This window comes from Cervus elaphus, chromosome 8 (genome assembly GCF_910594005.1).
Source record: "Cervus elaphus chromosome 8, mCerEla1.1, whole genome shotgun sequence".
NCBI classification, from domain to species: domain Eukaryota; kingdom Metazoa; phylum Chordata; class Mammalia; order Artiodactyla; family Cervidae; genus Cervus; species Cervus elaphus.
Window position 1 is genome coordinate 13,223,819 of NC_057822.1, and position 15,809 is coordinate 13,239,627.

The following is a 15,809-nucleotide window of genomic DNA, read 5'->3' on the forward strand; positions in this document are numbered from 1 at the left end:
CCTCAGGACAGGGAGGCCTTCCCCACCACCCTGCCTCAGAGAGCGAGGAGGAGACGTTTATCATCTGCTGGATTCCAATACCGGCCCTTCGGGCTCACAACAGCACCCGAGAGCCCAGAGAGTGCAAATGACGAGAACCAGGCAGACAGTGGGGGTCAGGCCTTTTGAGGATGCTGTCATGGGCACCCAGGAAGGTGAATTTTCTGATTTTTCAAAAGAAGCTGGACATCACGATGCACGTGGGATGTCTTTGATAAACCCTCTCACAAGACAAAAACAGAACAGAAAGAAAGAGACACAAACAAGAAAAGGGCTGTCTGCTCTGGGGCACTCTATTGGAAAAAGTAATAATAACAATAAAGCACAAACTCAGATTCCAAAGTTCTGTATTTTTCAAAATAAAGATCACACATTGTTTAGAGACAATCTACACAAGAGTTACAAAAAATAGTTGCCCAGGCATAAGCATACACAGGTTTGTTAATTATACACATATGGTTACAAGTGTGCTTGCAAAAAAGTTCATTGGAAATATACACAAGGCTCTGGAAATGTACACCGTGTAGTGTTACAATTCTATATTCAAACAAGGAAAATTGACAGTATGTTACATTCACTTACAAGTAGACAAAATGCAAAATACAGTTCATCTTCTGTACAAAAAGGAAGGGCAATTCACACTTTACAAGGTGAGAGGGGCTCTGATTGTAAGGAAAGTTAGGGCAGGGTTGAACTTTGCACGTCCTTTTGACTGTCACAAAATAAGCAAAACATTACTTTTTTAGGATTAAAAAAAAAAACCACTAGTGTGAACTGAATCATCTGGAATAACATTTAGAAAGGATCTCGCTACTATCTGACTAGGTGACAAATAAAACCAAGCTTTTTTTTTTCTTTTTAAAAGTTAACTAGGCTGTATAAAGAACATTTATTCCTTCAAAAGAAAAAAAAATTTACTTCTGGTTGAAATTACAATTTACAATATACAACACTATATGCTACGACCATAAAAGGTGTGAATATACACTGAATGCACAGGGCTGGCTAATTTTCTTTTCTTACCAAAAAACGTGTTTATGTTGATTCAAACTTCTCCACATTTACATTACAGGTATACAAATGTACAATTGTACAATCAAAAGTATGTTCGACTACTAGGGTACATTATAGATACAGATTAGACATCAAAACAAGAAAATACTACAAATTTGTATATATGCAAAGTCTACACCAAGTATACACTATATATTTATAGAAGCAAGACCAAAAGCAGAGTTGGATTTTTTTTTTTTTCTCATGCTAAATAATCAGATTTTTGCCTTTCAATGTTAACAGAAAAAAATCCAGTAGGCAGTAAACAATCATACCCGCCCGGCCTTGAAAGACATTCTGGGTGCTCACATCTCCTCCTCACAAAATGGACTACACTATTTTCTTCAGCATAATAGTCTCCAAAAAAGGCAATTTTCAGAAGTTTCATAAACTTAATGTCATAAACTGAGGCTTTTGCAACTCTGAAATGATTTTCTTTATATATATATATTTATATATATATATTTTTATAAACATTGTTAAATGCCAGTTTGGGGTCATTTAACTAAAATTCAGACTTGTCAGGTTTTTTTTTGTTTGTTTTTCTTTTTTACTAAAATGAGGAAGTGGGGAAGAGCTATTTGCAAAACTTGCCAGTGAGGCAAATGAGTTAAAAACCTTTTTTCTTTTTTTTTTTTTTTAACTTTTTTGTTAAACCAACCACCCTGAAAGTTTCCACACGTGGAATATAGATACAACATTGAACAAAATATGTGGCCTCCCATGTACACTGGTTACCTATGTACAAGTATCCTATACACCAGTAAAACAACAGGGCAATTAGTCAATTAAAAAAAATAATTAGTACATGTTATGCGTAATAAAATGAAACAAATTTACAAAGGCTTTTCCACTTGTGGATTTGATTCCTTTTTTTGGGAGGAGAGGGTAATCCTGGAGCAACCATTTACCCATTTTTGGATTCTACACTGGAACATTTCTGGTTGCTGGTTGGATTCACCAGTGGGCCAGTGAGGTCAGTGGGAATGAGGGCACGGGGTGACACTGCCTCAGATAATACCGTTAGGGGGGCCACAGATGGGCCCTAAGTCAACGCCATTCTTCATGTAGTATTTCTCCAGCTTGGCCAGGATGTGCTTGCCATAAGTGTACTTGCGAAGAGTCGCGATGTGGGGCCGGATCTGCAGAGAAAGCACAGTCTGTGTTACTCTGGCCTGTGACAGGCTCAGGGGGCTCAGGGTAACTTGCTCCTGGACACCATGAGTGCCTACAGGTACACACACCCCACAAGCAGCATCCTTCACTAGCTCAGCCTGAGCACCTGAATACACGAGCTACACTGACCCAGCAGATGAGGAGGGCGGCTCCTGTCCTGAGCGCTGATGCAGGATCCAAGGGCTCTGGAGGTCGGACAACCACAGGCCACTTCCAGGACAGCGTGTGGAGACTGAGCATCCCGAGACACGACCACACCATCCACCGCTGTCGGCAGCCCCTGAGGGAGCCTCTCGGCCCCACGGCTCTCCTCAGCAGCAGGGGCTGCTTTCTGGGGACCACGAACCCTGCGCTCATCACCTGACCCTGCTCTCCCATTCACAGCAAATCACAGAAGGCTATCAATGATAACAATAAAAATGATGAACAAGAGCCAAGAACCATCCATTTTGAATCCTCGTAAGAGAGGTGTGATTATCCTCGTTTCACTGATGAAAACACGGAGGCACAGTGGTTAAGCCACTCATCTAAAGTCAGACAGCCCCCCCCCACTGTCTGGCCACTCCTCTCACAGCTCTGCTCCACCTCTCCAAGACACTCAGCCCCATGAGCATCTCTCTGTACCCCCAACCCTGGGGCAGACCCACATCCAAAAGTCCCGTGCATCCCACACAACTCGGCAGGTGCTTCCTCTCTGGAACCACCTTTCCTCGTTGGTGACCTCACAGAGCCTTCTACAACACACTGCGTTCACAATCATTTGTGGAACCACCAACATGCCACACAGACAGTGAAAACCCACAACATTGACCTGCTTCCCCCATCACAGCTCCCCAGTTACTTACTCAACACAGGACAACATGCCAGGGAAGATGGACACTCTCAAGCCTGAGTGTTCCACGCAGACCGTTTTGCCTGTTTAGTTGTACCCTCAAAGCAAGGAAGGGTCAGGTGGCTCCAGAAACCACTTCTGTAACCCACACAGGACGCAGACCCATATTAGCTTTATACTCTCACCTAGGAGCCAGCCTGGGAAACTATGCACAGTCCTTGGCTCGAACTCCGAGCTGTGGCACGCAGACCACTGCCTAACCGTCCTAAATAAACACACTTGCAGAAAGGACACCACACTTCCATCTGGGTCGCAATCATGGTGACATACAGAGCTGAGGCTTTGGTCCTTAGTGCTCGAGGCTCCGAACCCCTTGCTTTTGGCAGCTCTCCTTTTAAAACCTGAGTGAAATTCAATCCCTTCACCTGTCTGTCCCCAGGACTGGCTCACTGATGAGTCCAGCCACTTAACCTTTACATCTGTCCTACTCCAGACAAGACACTAACAATGTGCATATACAACACTGTTGGACTCCATCTTCCACTTGATTTAAAGGGAAATGGAAAGCAACGTGTTCCCCTCTCAATCCTCCCGCTTCCTAAAATGGGTATGCCTAGCTGTGAAAGAGCAGAAGTCTTAGGCTTTTCAGATTCTTAGGACTCCCCCTCCTCTCTCAACTCCCTCAATCAAACCAGCTGCACAAGCCCCATTCTGTCCACTTCTCTTGATTCTCAAAACCGCCACTCACCTCTTGGCTTAGCTATTTCAACAACCCCCTGTCCAGACCTCACTGCCTCCTCTCCTCCAAGTTACTCACTGGCCAGGACCATGATTTGAAATCTAAGTGTGATTCTGGCACCCCAGTCCTGTCCCACTGGACTTGCTGTACTTCTCCATTTAAATACACTGTCTTGTCTCCTCTTTCAAGGCTTCACACACTAGGTTTCCTCCACCTGGAAAGGTGCAAGGCTTTATTCACACATCGCTCTCGCAGGAAGCCTTCTCTGTGAGGCGCCCCTCCACACTCACAGCCCCCCACGATCTCCCCAGCATCAGTGTAACTGTCTGCAACACCGCTGGGCCTGCCAACAGTGTCCTGGTGCAAGAAGAGCTCACCGGAGAGCACCTGTGCTTTTAAGTATTTGGTAAATGAATGAACTTCCAACGTTCTGTGTGTCTCCAACATCCCCTCCACCTTCACCAGCACCTTGACAGGCCCATCTGAGTCTCACAGCTTAAGGACTCTGGACTCCCCAGCCCTCAGCTGCCATCGCCAACACCAGCACGGTGTTGGGTTCTGACCTGGAGGCGGTGGGGGCCCCGTCTGGCTCAGAACTTGAGTCCATAGTAAAGATTCTCATTACCGAACTCTGTTCTCAGAGAGGGCAAGTGGCTCATCACTGCCAGACCACGGGCACCCCTCCATCGAGAAGGGCTGGGTCAATTCAGAGCCCAAAGGCTGAGGGTTCAGACGGGCAGCACCCGAGGCGCGAGGCACTGCCTCCCGCAGACACAGTGCGGCCCGCACGCCTGCCTGGGGGCTGGCTGGACTCCCCGGCCCCGTGGTCTGTGTGGGGCCGGCGGGACCTCCTCCACGACCGCTCTGAGGCCCTGAGCCTCCTCATGTGCTTTCTGGGTCAGCTCCCACTCACGGCACACAACGCCTCAGATTTCTGTCCCATTTTCTCCCCTCTACCTCCTCTGCAGCCTGGGCTTCTCCTCCTACAAAGCCTCCCCTCAGCGGCGTGCGCGCAGGCGCTCACGTCACCCTTCCCACATGTGCTCTGTGGGCAGTGCTCAGCCTCAGCCATCTCTGTGCTGGCGACTGGCACACGGTGGGCGCCAGATCAGCGTGCCAGACCAGTGCGGCCTCAGGCAGGAGCTCGTTCAGCAAACGGTGGAATGGAAGATGAGAGGGAGGAACGGAAATAAGGTTAAGGCGGCTGATCTGCTAGACTGAGAAGCTGGTCTCCTGGGAGCCAGCAGGTACAAGACTCGGAGGGGACTCCCCCACAAAGACTGAGTTTAACATTCATGCCAGTGAGTTACTGATGGAGCGGCAGCAAACACAGGGACAATGGCCACTCCAGATAAAAGGGACAAGAAGGCACGATCCAGTGACAAAGTGCACAAGAAGCAGCAAGAGGCCCACCCTCCTTTGCATTTCAGAACTGAGAAGAAGCGAGGCCAGCTCCTCCTCTCTGATGGAGACCCGCACAAACTGGCCTACCTTGTGCATGACGATCTTCCTCTGGGCTGGCTCCGCCACATCGATCATCTTCTGGACCACGTAGTTGGCGTACTGGTCCTTCATCATGGTGTATAAGGCACTGTGGGGACCGTCGTTCATGGTGCACACCTCGTCGATAAGCACAGCGCGCTCTGTACGGGAGGCGTGAGTGACACACTTCTCCACGACGTTGCTGTAAGGAGACAAGTCCAGGGCCAGTCCTTAGACGGGCCTCGATCGGCCGGGCTCATCTGGCCTGGGCTCTGACCTCAAGGTCAGCAGCAAGTGAGACTTCTTGGAAGATTAATTCCTCATCTGTTTGGCTCTATAAGATCCTATTTTTGCCATCTGTGACCTCCAATGTCGACCATGGCCAAGCCCAGGTCATGGAGGGTACCAGACCCAACCACCTAACAGGGGAGGGCAAACCCAGGTAAGTAAAGGTTCACAAGACTGGTTATGAGTTGAAATGGGTAATGAACATAATTTCAACAGGCATCAACATCTATCAATTCTCTCCGCACCTCTGTGAACTTAATGGGGCCAAGAACAAGTCTCTCTCACATCTAGATCCCCAGTGCCACGCACAGAACTGGGCACTTAAGACAGGCCCTACAGACTTGCTGAGTGAAGGCAGACACAAGGAGAAACCACAGTCGTCAGTCAACTACTTCACACTGTCTCTTAAAAACAAGAAGGACCCCCAGGTGTGTCCACATGTCTAAACACTTCACAGATGTCTCAACCTCGGAAAGGAAAAAAAAGACGTGGTTACTTTAAACCAGAGTTCCTCTACAATCCAGAAGGACAGCAGATGCTGATTAAATCACACCCAGCCACATGCTAAAGGGCACTCCTCACCCAGGAGTGATTGATTACTCAAGAATGTTTGCTTCTGTGCCTCCGTAGGTATGAGGAAGTTGTGTGATGTCTAAGAACAAGAACAATACTTATTCTTTGTATTTGTATTACTGGAGCCAATACTTGGCAGAGAGAACATTTGGCAAGTGGGAGGCTGAACACTCTGCAAGGATTTCATGACTGGGGGAAGAGCTGCTCTGGATCACAGAACACTCAAGTAGAAAAGGAACTTTCAAATCTAGCTAATGCAGAAAGCTCTTTTCTGACCATTCTGCAAGATGCCCATTTAGCCTCTGCATGAGAATTTCCAATGATTTGGAAGCGATTCTGGGGCAACCGACCATGCAAATGAATGGTTCTCTCAAACATTCTTTATATACTAGAGTAAAAATGTGCTTCCCTGAAATTTCACCTATTTGTCTTAATTTTGCCTTCAGGGGCTGAAAAAAAGGATGTCTATACCTACTCTAGGAACACCAGAAGGCAAGAGATAGTGTCTCACTCCTTTCAAAGGCCAGCCCTATATAATTGAACAGTCATCACAAATAACGACCACCAAGTCCCTACTCCAGGTCCCTACACCAAGTTCCTACTTCGATTTTTAAATCGCAAGAGAGGGTGGTGGTTCCACACCACTCTGAAAGAACCCTCACCATGTTATCTGGTTTCGAATACTGAACCTTTATTATGTACGTGCTTTTATTTAGAAAGCAAAATTCTCAAGCTAAAATGTCCAAGAACTACCACCATCCTACCAGACATTTCTTCAACCTTTCTTCTTAAGACAGAGCAAATCAAATCTGATAATCACGTTTTAAGACCACAAAAAGCCTCTCCCTTCTGATATAGCAGCGGCATGCGAAAACTTTCCCCCTCACGTTCCTCCCACAGCACTCTGCAATTCTAGCATGAGCTGAAGGTGTGGCGTGTGGAAGTGCATCTCCTAATAGACACTGGCTTCTCCCTTAGCAGAAAAGGGAGTTAGGACATTACTAAGCCAGTCACGATATCCAAATGTTCAAGCAAAGAATCATCACTTTTTAGAACTGCCAGGCTGAGCTGCCCCTTCATCCACCCAAGACCAGAGTGATCAGATTTAGAACAGAATTTTCTACTAAGCTAGGCTGGCAACAGGACACTCATTCTTCTGGGTGGAAGACTGACTCCTTGACAGTAACTTGTCTTTCAAGAAGGTCATCAGGGTCGGCTATCACACTTGGTAGGATGACTCACTGATCAGGATCCCACCTGGCCAAAGCCGCCCTACCACCTAAGCACACAATCCATATTGTTTCAGTCTTTAAAGTTCATTCTAGTATTTCTGAAACTGTGGTTCTTAACCTGATTGTGGGTGATAAAATCAACTTAGTGATTTGAGACTAGCTTTTTTTGTTTTTTTTTTTAATGAAACAGAGTAGTCAGTATCAATTAATTATGACAATCTTCAGTTATGTGTGTATGCACGTGCCTATGCATTCAAAGTTGATGAAAAATTTACTTTGTATTCTGGGTTACCATCAAAAATGTCATAAGGTCACTAACCTGCTTAATTGGTTTGTTTCTATTCAATTTTCAAATTTACTGGCTCTTTTGTTAACTTTAATTTACTGTTAAAGCCATATAGTGAATTTTATTTCAGATGTTATACTTTTCTACTCTAGAACTTCCCTATTATTCTTTCTGTAATAAAGCTTCTAATTCTCTACTAACATTCATCTTTTCATTTCACTATATGCACATTTTCCTTTACATTTTTGAGTATAATTTAAATACTTTATAATACTTTAAGTACCTTAAAATATAGTATTTTAAAATACCAATTACTTATATAAAATTTGTAAAATGTATAATTTATAAAATTATAAAATTCATACTTTTATATAATTATACTTTTTATAATTTTAATACAAATTTTTATTTTAATTTAATTTTTAAAATAATAGCTTTTATATAATTATAAAATTATATACTTTATAAAATGCTTTATAATCCTTCTCTGCTAACTCCAACATCTGGGTGGTATGGAACTATATTCACTGGGGATTTTTCCATTTTCATTTTTTCTTCTTGAGTATAGGTCACATTTTTCTGTTATCTAGACATGACAAATGATGCACTGTATACCCTGAGTTCTGTCATATTCCTAAGAGTATCACTCTCCTAACCCCTTTTTTGGGCACGCGGTATCTTTGCTGAAAGTAAACTGCAAACCTCCCCCATGCAATAAGCAGCACATGAAATCTCCACTAAATTCTTTCAGCCCTGGCAGGGTTGCCTCAAGTTCATCCTACACAGTGTGGGTCAGGAGTCAACTAGATACTTAAGAAAGTTTAAATTTAGGCTTCCCCCTCCTCCCTGGTTCTCTTCCTTTCCAGAATTTCTCCCCTGTCACTCTGCCACTGCCTTTTTGGAACACCAGCGATCTTCTATCCCAACTTAGCCTACAGACTAAAACTTTCCTAATTATAGTCAACAACACCTTTTATAAATTTCAAAGTTACTAACAGACTAGATCTTTAATGGTTCTCAACAGAAAAATGATAATTATGTGACATGGTAACAGCTCAAGTTACTGTAGGAATATTACAACATATAAATGTATCATACCAACAGGTTGTACACGCAAAACTTGCACAGTGTTACCTGTCAATTATGTATCTCTCCCACTCTCTCAAAACAGGAGGTGTGGGAGGAGGGTGGGTGGAGTTTTCCCAATGCAGTGAACCTTCTTTCAAGTATCAACAACCTCCTCTACTCACTTCTGGTTATCTCCATGCTCCTGGTCACTATCTAATGTCTGCAGGTAGTTTTTGGCATTTTGTCAACAATTTATTAGTTGTTATACATGAGAGGGTTGGGCCCAAAATAGCTACTCCCTTATTATCAGACCACAACTGTAATACTTAACACTATACAAGGGTGAGACATTATATACACTGAACCAGACAGTAAAGAGGACTGTGACCCCAAAAAGAGACCTAAGAGGTTCCGTCCTCTATTTTCCTGATCCTAGCAAATGTCCATAAAAACCAATACAAGGTCCAGGAGATGATCCTACTGTGGTTAGGGTGTTGAAACACTGGATCTGGGGTGCTTTTATTTCTCGTCTCTATTTTCCATGCTGTAACAAGATTTCACGAATTAAAAGTGAACAATTTAAAAACATCAAGGCTGTTCGAGTCACACCTGCCCTGCAATTTACTTTAAAAACAAGAGAAGAAAAATATTCCAAAAAAATACAGAGAACTATGTTATGCGTAAGATACACACTCTACTCAGAAATCATAGCACTAACCCACTGGACGGCCATCAATTTCTTCTTCAATCTCTGCTACTTATAAGTTACCTAAAACATCTTTTACAACCTGGGAATAACATATACATTTAATTATTGGGCTGGTATGATATGAAGGCTTGAAAAGAGATTTTGAAGACTATGAAGGCCTTATACAAAGATATGGTTACCTTCCTTTTAACTCTCAGTATCAATGAGGAAACTAAGTAAAGAACATTTCACAATTCCAAAAAAGTAAGTTCATGAAATACCCAGTTTACCAAAGTACAAAATGTATGTGCTTTAGAAACAAATTCCCCAGATTTCAAAGTGGCTCACTCTAGGGGAGTAAGAAGCCCACTAAGAGACGTCTTATGTTTCATATTTTGCAGTAGAACTCAGTAACTATGTATTACTTTAAGGAAAATAAACATTAAAAAGAAGAAGAAGAAAAAAGTACCACAATTTCTCTGGACCTGAAATACTATTTAATCATTTCTTCTGGAAAACAGCCTGTGTAATTTAAAGCACATACCTTGCAAATTTGTGCTGACTCAACACAAGTACATTGCCTCGAATTTCTGCTACAATTTTACTTTTATCCTCAGGACGACCATGCTCCAATACATGCTGGATTACATAATTTCCATACTGATCCTGTTTCAAAAACAACAGAAAATTTTAAATTTATATAAACAAGCTCTAGGCTACCTAAATTCTGACATTAATCAACATCTATCTTCCTTTAACACCATGATGGCTTACCTGAATACTAAAGAACATATAGGATTTTTTAAATGGATAGGTAGTGACAATTTTTCCCTATCATTACAAAACAGGAACACATCATTACTAGACAATGGAATGTTTCTATATATATTTATGCTGAAAGATCCAATCAGGGATTTCAAATAAAGAGCTATTTTTCTAACAAATGTACAAATGGGTCTCTGCACCTGTCTTTAACAAAGAAAAACTGGAAACACTGGCAACACCTAATTAAATAACACCACAAGCATACAATGCTTTCATCTAAAGTGAAAGATGTGTTTAAAGAATAAGTGTGTGAGCAAGAATTCCAAGGGCACAAATATTTATTTGTAACACATAAAAAATTAAGTGCATACAAAGAACACTTTTTTAAAAAAGTGCCTATGCCAGATGTATCTGCTTCTGGACAGTAGGATTACGGAACCTTTCTTGTGTTCTGCTGCTCCTTTCTGCACTTACAACTTTTTTTACAATGAATATTTAATACATTTATAATCTCACATCTCTGAGCAAAACAAGCAACAAGCACCACTCCTAAAATTGCTTTAAGACAACATACTACATGAAGAAAGTGTTCGAACAGTATGATATGGGAGAAAATTTTAGTAGAAGCAAGACAAATTTAAAAAACTACAGAAATCAACTACTCCATTTAGTTCATTTGAAAAGATGAAACTGACAGACTACATGGCCTGCCTAAGTGGCCACAGCTAGCTTAATCCATGACAGGGCTCTGGCTTTTGACAGTTCCTGACAGATCTCTTGATGACTCAGAGGTAGATCTTAACTCCAAGGGCAGGGTTCTACTCATCACCCATATGCATAAAAGATGAACCAGGCTGGTATAAATGGAAACTTGCCCAGAGCTTCAATGGGCATTTTAAACACATTAACCCCTTCTGGAAAAGAAACCTGTGCTGAGAAAACACGTAAGCCCACAGGTGTTTGCAGTTACTCTACTGGCAACTCCATTACCTGTACAAGTTGCTCGGTGTGCTGGTGAAGCTCCTCTAAAATAGGGAGTGTCTGGTCAGGGAGACAGTGCTCCAGGATCCTCTGAATCACTCGGCAGCCATAAGGATGCGTGGACAAAGCAAACACCTAGGGCAGACCGACACAAACAAGAAAACCAAAATTAACAGGTGCCACTTTCAATACTTCAGAATTACTTATATACATTTTCCCATTAATTTTCCCAATGACCTAGAGAGACAGTCATGATTATTCTTGGTATACAGATGAGAAAACCAAAGTGCCTAAGTTTACATAATGTGCCTAAAGTCTTACAGACAGTAAATGACACAGCCAGGATTTGATTTCCTACTCTGACTCCAAGTCCAAATTATTAAGTATGGCATTTAAGTTCTCTCTGAAAATAATAAGGTGTGTATGGACGAATGAGGATAAACTCTAATTTCTTAAACCCATTCCAGGAACTCATAGATTTATACAAATTCAAAACTAAGAAGGACCTTACCAAAAGGTTTATTTAGAAAGGAACAGAGATTAAGGTCATAGAAAACACAGTTAAAGAGTCCACAGTGTCAAATGATGGCTTTAAAAACAGAAAAAGGGTTTGGACCAAAGCCTGAATGCTTTCACATAACCACAGGATAATGTTCTGAATTGAGCTGGGGTGTTTTCCAGCAAGAAGCAAGAAAGGATTCCTCTTTTGTTGAGTCTGGAACAAGGCGAACGCACAGGCTTCAGATCCAGAGAACCCAGTCTCAATTCTGCCCTTCCTAGCTGAATGACCTGGATTACCTGAACCTCAAATTTATTGTCAAGAATAATGACAGTAATGATGAGAACACTTAATACGCTCCCTAGTGGCTCAGACGGTAAAGAATGTGTCTGCCATGAAGGAGACCCAGGTTTGATCCCTGGGTTGGGAAGATCCCCTGGAGAAGGAAGTGGCTACCTACTCCAGTATTCTTGCCTGGAGAATCCCACGGACAGAGGAGCCTAGTGGGCTACAGTTCATGTGTCTTAGATGTTTACCAAGTGTCAGTCACAGTTCTAGGTGTTTTATACACAGCTTCATGTGTACAACTATACACCTGATACACTGTACTGTTTTGCTCAATTCTAGCTTTATAAAAACAGTAAACACTCAGTCTAGAGCAACTTATTTCACTCAACATAGTGATTCAAATATTACTTATAATACTATGAGGTTCTACCATTTACTCTGTTTATCTATCTGTATAGCATAAAGTTGAGAAAGTCTGTGTGGGGGGGGGGGGGGGTCTGATCCTCTCCTGATAGATATCTAGTTTACTTAGTCTTTTCCTATTAGGAGACCAATGCTGCTTTAAACATATCTGAACATATCTTGTTGAGCTTTAAGCCAACTTTTTCACTCTCCTCTTTCACTTTTACCTGTCACGAGGCGTGGCCAAAAAAAAACAAAAAAAATGATCTACTATTTGTGGTCTTATTTTGCATTTTCATGATTACTAATAGGATTACTTTTTCATAGGTTTCTTCTGTCTATTCAGGCCTTGAGCCCATTTCTGAATTAACCTGTATTATTCTCTTTGATTTTAAGAGTTCTTTATATATGCTGGTTATCAATTCATTGGCATTTTTCATCTTGAAAATATTCCCTCCCATTTGGTGGCTTAATCTGTTTACTTTTTTGTGTATTTCAAGCACACACACAAAAAAAGCCTTAAACAGAGGTACTCTTTTTTAACTTAACTCAGAAAATCCCAAATAATCCTCAGTTACTGTTTGAGCTTCCCTTGTGGCTCAACTGGTAAAGAATCTGCCTGCAATGTGGGAGACCTGGGTCTGATCTCTGGGTTGGGAAGGGAAAGGCTACCCACTCCAGTATTCTGGACTGTATAGTCCATGGGGTCGCAAAGAGTCGGACACAACTGAGCGACTTTCACTTTCAGTGTCTGTACTCTACTTAACCATTGCTGTAACCGAGCAAACCGCAAAACCTAAACAACTCTAAAATCCCATTTCAATACAGGCTTTAGCAGTTCACATGACTATACCTGAAAATTTACCTGATATTTCCAGTCTCCCCTCCTTTTCAAAAACAACAACAAAAGCTGTGGTATGACAAAATAGCAACTCTGCTTGGAAATTGGTGCTAAAAGCACCCTGGTTCTTATGATACACAATAAACAGGAGAAATCAGAAGCTAGTTCTGGTTGGGTGCCACTTAACAGAGTTCAAACCAACCTGATCATTGCCCCATCCAACGCCCCAAAATTAAGAAGCACCTTGGTGTTTTCTTGAGATTTGGGGGGCGGAGAGGAAGGGGGGAGGGGAAGGGTTGGTGGATATGTAGGACCTCAGTCAACCCCTGCATTAGAAATGCAGAGTCTTCACCACTGGACCACCAGGGAAGTCCCACACCTTGTTAAAGATATAGTCACACATAACCTGTAAGACTGGTTTTGTAAATCACCTAAATTTTAAAACATGATAAAAACTTTTAAATATCAAGATAAGTAGTACTCAACCAAATAAAAAAACTTACTCGTCAAATATAAGACTTAACAACTCTGATGACAGTATCTCATCCTGACATGATCCTGACATGATCCTCCTGCTTTCATGATGGAGAGAAGATCCATGGACAATTAAGGGAAGAGCTGGAGGTGCACAGAGCTAGTACCTAGTAACACTGAAGAGGACTGCTACTTACTGCAGTCTAAAACGCACTAAGCCCTTGAGAACACTCCCATTGTGCTCTCCGCTCACAATGGAAACACCCATCAACTTGTTTCCCTTTTTTCTTTACTAAGTCACTTACCTGCCCCTTAAATGCATCGATGATAAACTGCAGAGACTGGGGCTGCACACACTCGATGCACTTCTGCACCACGTGATTGCCATTCTGGTCTTTCACACACTTGAGGACATGGCCATCCAGTTCCCGAACCATTTCATTCTAGTTGAGACAAAGAAAGAAAGCATCACCAGAATCACAGAGAGCAAACACCTGGACAGTCAACATTCTCCTTACCAAACACAAAAAGCACGGAGCAGGGAATCCATGACAATGAAAGTGGGACAACTCAGCTGTGGCACTCAAGACAACCTTGATAACAAACGAGGACTGGAGTTTTTCCACATGATAGCAAATTTCCTATAATGACAACCAGTCTTAAGAAAAGTTCTCTAACTTGGAAAAGACCTCTTGGGAGTTCCAAAAAAAATGCAGTCAACTTCAAATAGAAAGCAGCCGGTATCAAATCAACTATATGGTATTAGAGACTATCACATACAATTCACCATTTGTCACCATGACAAGACTGTAAAGTCCCTATCAATAAAAATGACAGTAGTTAATCTAGAGCTGACTCTAGCTAGGCAGACCTCTAAGTGTTTAACATGATCTGACTTATGAATCTGCCTGACAATCCTCTGCAGTGGCCACTATTACAGATGAATAAATCAAGGCAGAGAAAAATTAGCTGACTTGTTAAAAAATCACAGACCCGGACTTGCCCCAATTCAAACTCAAGTAATCTGACTCCCGTGTGTGGTGATACAGATCATGTCAGCAAATGACTAGTCGATTAAATATTACCCTGCACACTCTTCTCCACCCACATATATGAATATATGAACATACTGAGTCTGAGAAGGGTTAAAACTATAAACGGTGACTGAATCAGAACTCTAGCCTGAGTCTGTGACTCCAACATGATCTTTCCACCAGGCCAGACTGGCTGCATAATCAGCTGGAATAGTACTCTCAGTTAATGAAAAGTGTCCAAAGGCAGGGAAAAATACAGGACAAAACTAGACATTATGTGGTATGTATGTGTGTGTGGGGGTGACAAGGGTACCGAAAAAGAGCCATTGGGATTTTTATTGGATCCCCTCCCCAGACTTGTTGACTCAGGTCTCCTTAAGCTGAATACCTGCACAACGGCAGGGCCCTGGTACTTTCTGCCCAATTTCTTTGCTGTATACAATCTCTATATATTAGCTACACGGTGCTGACTCTATATTTATGGTATGGGAGAAGACAGCAAACCAGTTTAAGATGGTGACATTTATGAATACAATTGTCTTAAATCCTTGAGATGTTAAGCATGTAAAAGCACTAAAAGATTTTCTAATTAAAGAAACTCAAGACTACATTGCCAGGGACTAAACAAGCAATAGATTCAGGACAGTTTGCTGAAGCAATTAATCAAATGTCAGAAAAGAATAACTTATGGAAACATAATTATGAGAATGATAAATAGAGGATGATGCCTATATAAAGATAAAACACCAGGAACAGTTCTAATAATCAAAATGAAGGGGAAGTGGCATCCCTGAAGCCCAAAGAGGTAAAAACTCCACTGGAGATCAATTTATTTCATCTAAAATACACTTACATCTGGAAAACAGTAAGTTATTTGTACTGGGGAAGATAGTTTAGACCCAGAACAGGAATCACAGAGAAACCAGATTAGGAAAAGATACTCAGCAATATATATAGGGTAGAAAGAGCAATGGGGGGGTGGGGGCACAGGGAAGAGAAGGGAGACAAAAACTACTACAGTGTAGCCACTGGATCAGAAAACAAACAAAAAAATACAGTAAAATATAAA

General features: G+C 42.1%; 1 protein-coding gene and 1 non-coding gene across 19 annotated transcripts in view; both read right to left on the reverse strand.

Annotated features, from left to right (window-relative positions):
• Positions 1-369: 369 nt before the first annotated feature.
• The window catches only part of PUM1 (pumilio RNA binding family member 1), a 122,898-nt gene continuing 107,458 nt past the window's right edge, over positions 370-15,809 (reverse strand). For all 18 annotated transcript variants that reach the window (XM_043909531.1, XM_043909530.1, XM_043909529.1 and 15 more), the window contains 5 exons: positions 14,012-14,149; positions 11,212-11,337; positions 10,001-10,122; positions 5,331-5,523; positions 370-2,234 (listed from right to left, as the gene is read on the reverse strand). In XM_043909531.1, coding sequence (XP_043765466.1) covers positions 2,103-2,234; positions 5,331-5,523; positions 10,001-10,122; positions 11,212-11,337; positions 14,012-14,149 — 711 coding nt within the window. In that variant the 3' untranslated portion in view covers positions 370-2,102. The remainder of the gene's footprint in view (positions 2,235-5,330; positions 5,524-10,000; positions 10,123-11,211; positions 11,338-14,011; positions 14,150-15,809) is intronic.
• Positions 4,424-4,508, reverse strand: LOC122698994. Its single transcript, XR_006342489.1, has one exon. It is a non-coding gene; the product is annotated as a small nucleolar RNA SNORD103/SNORD85 (small nucleolar RNA).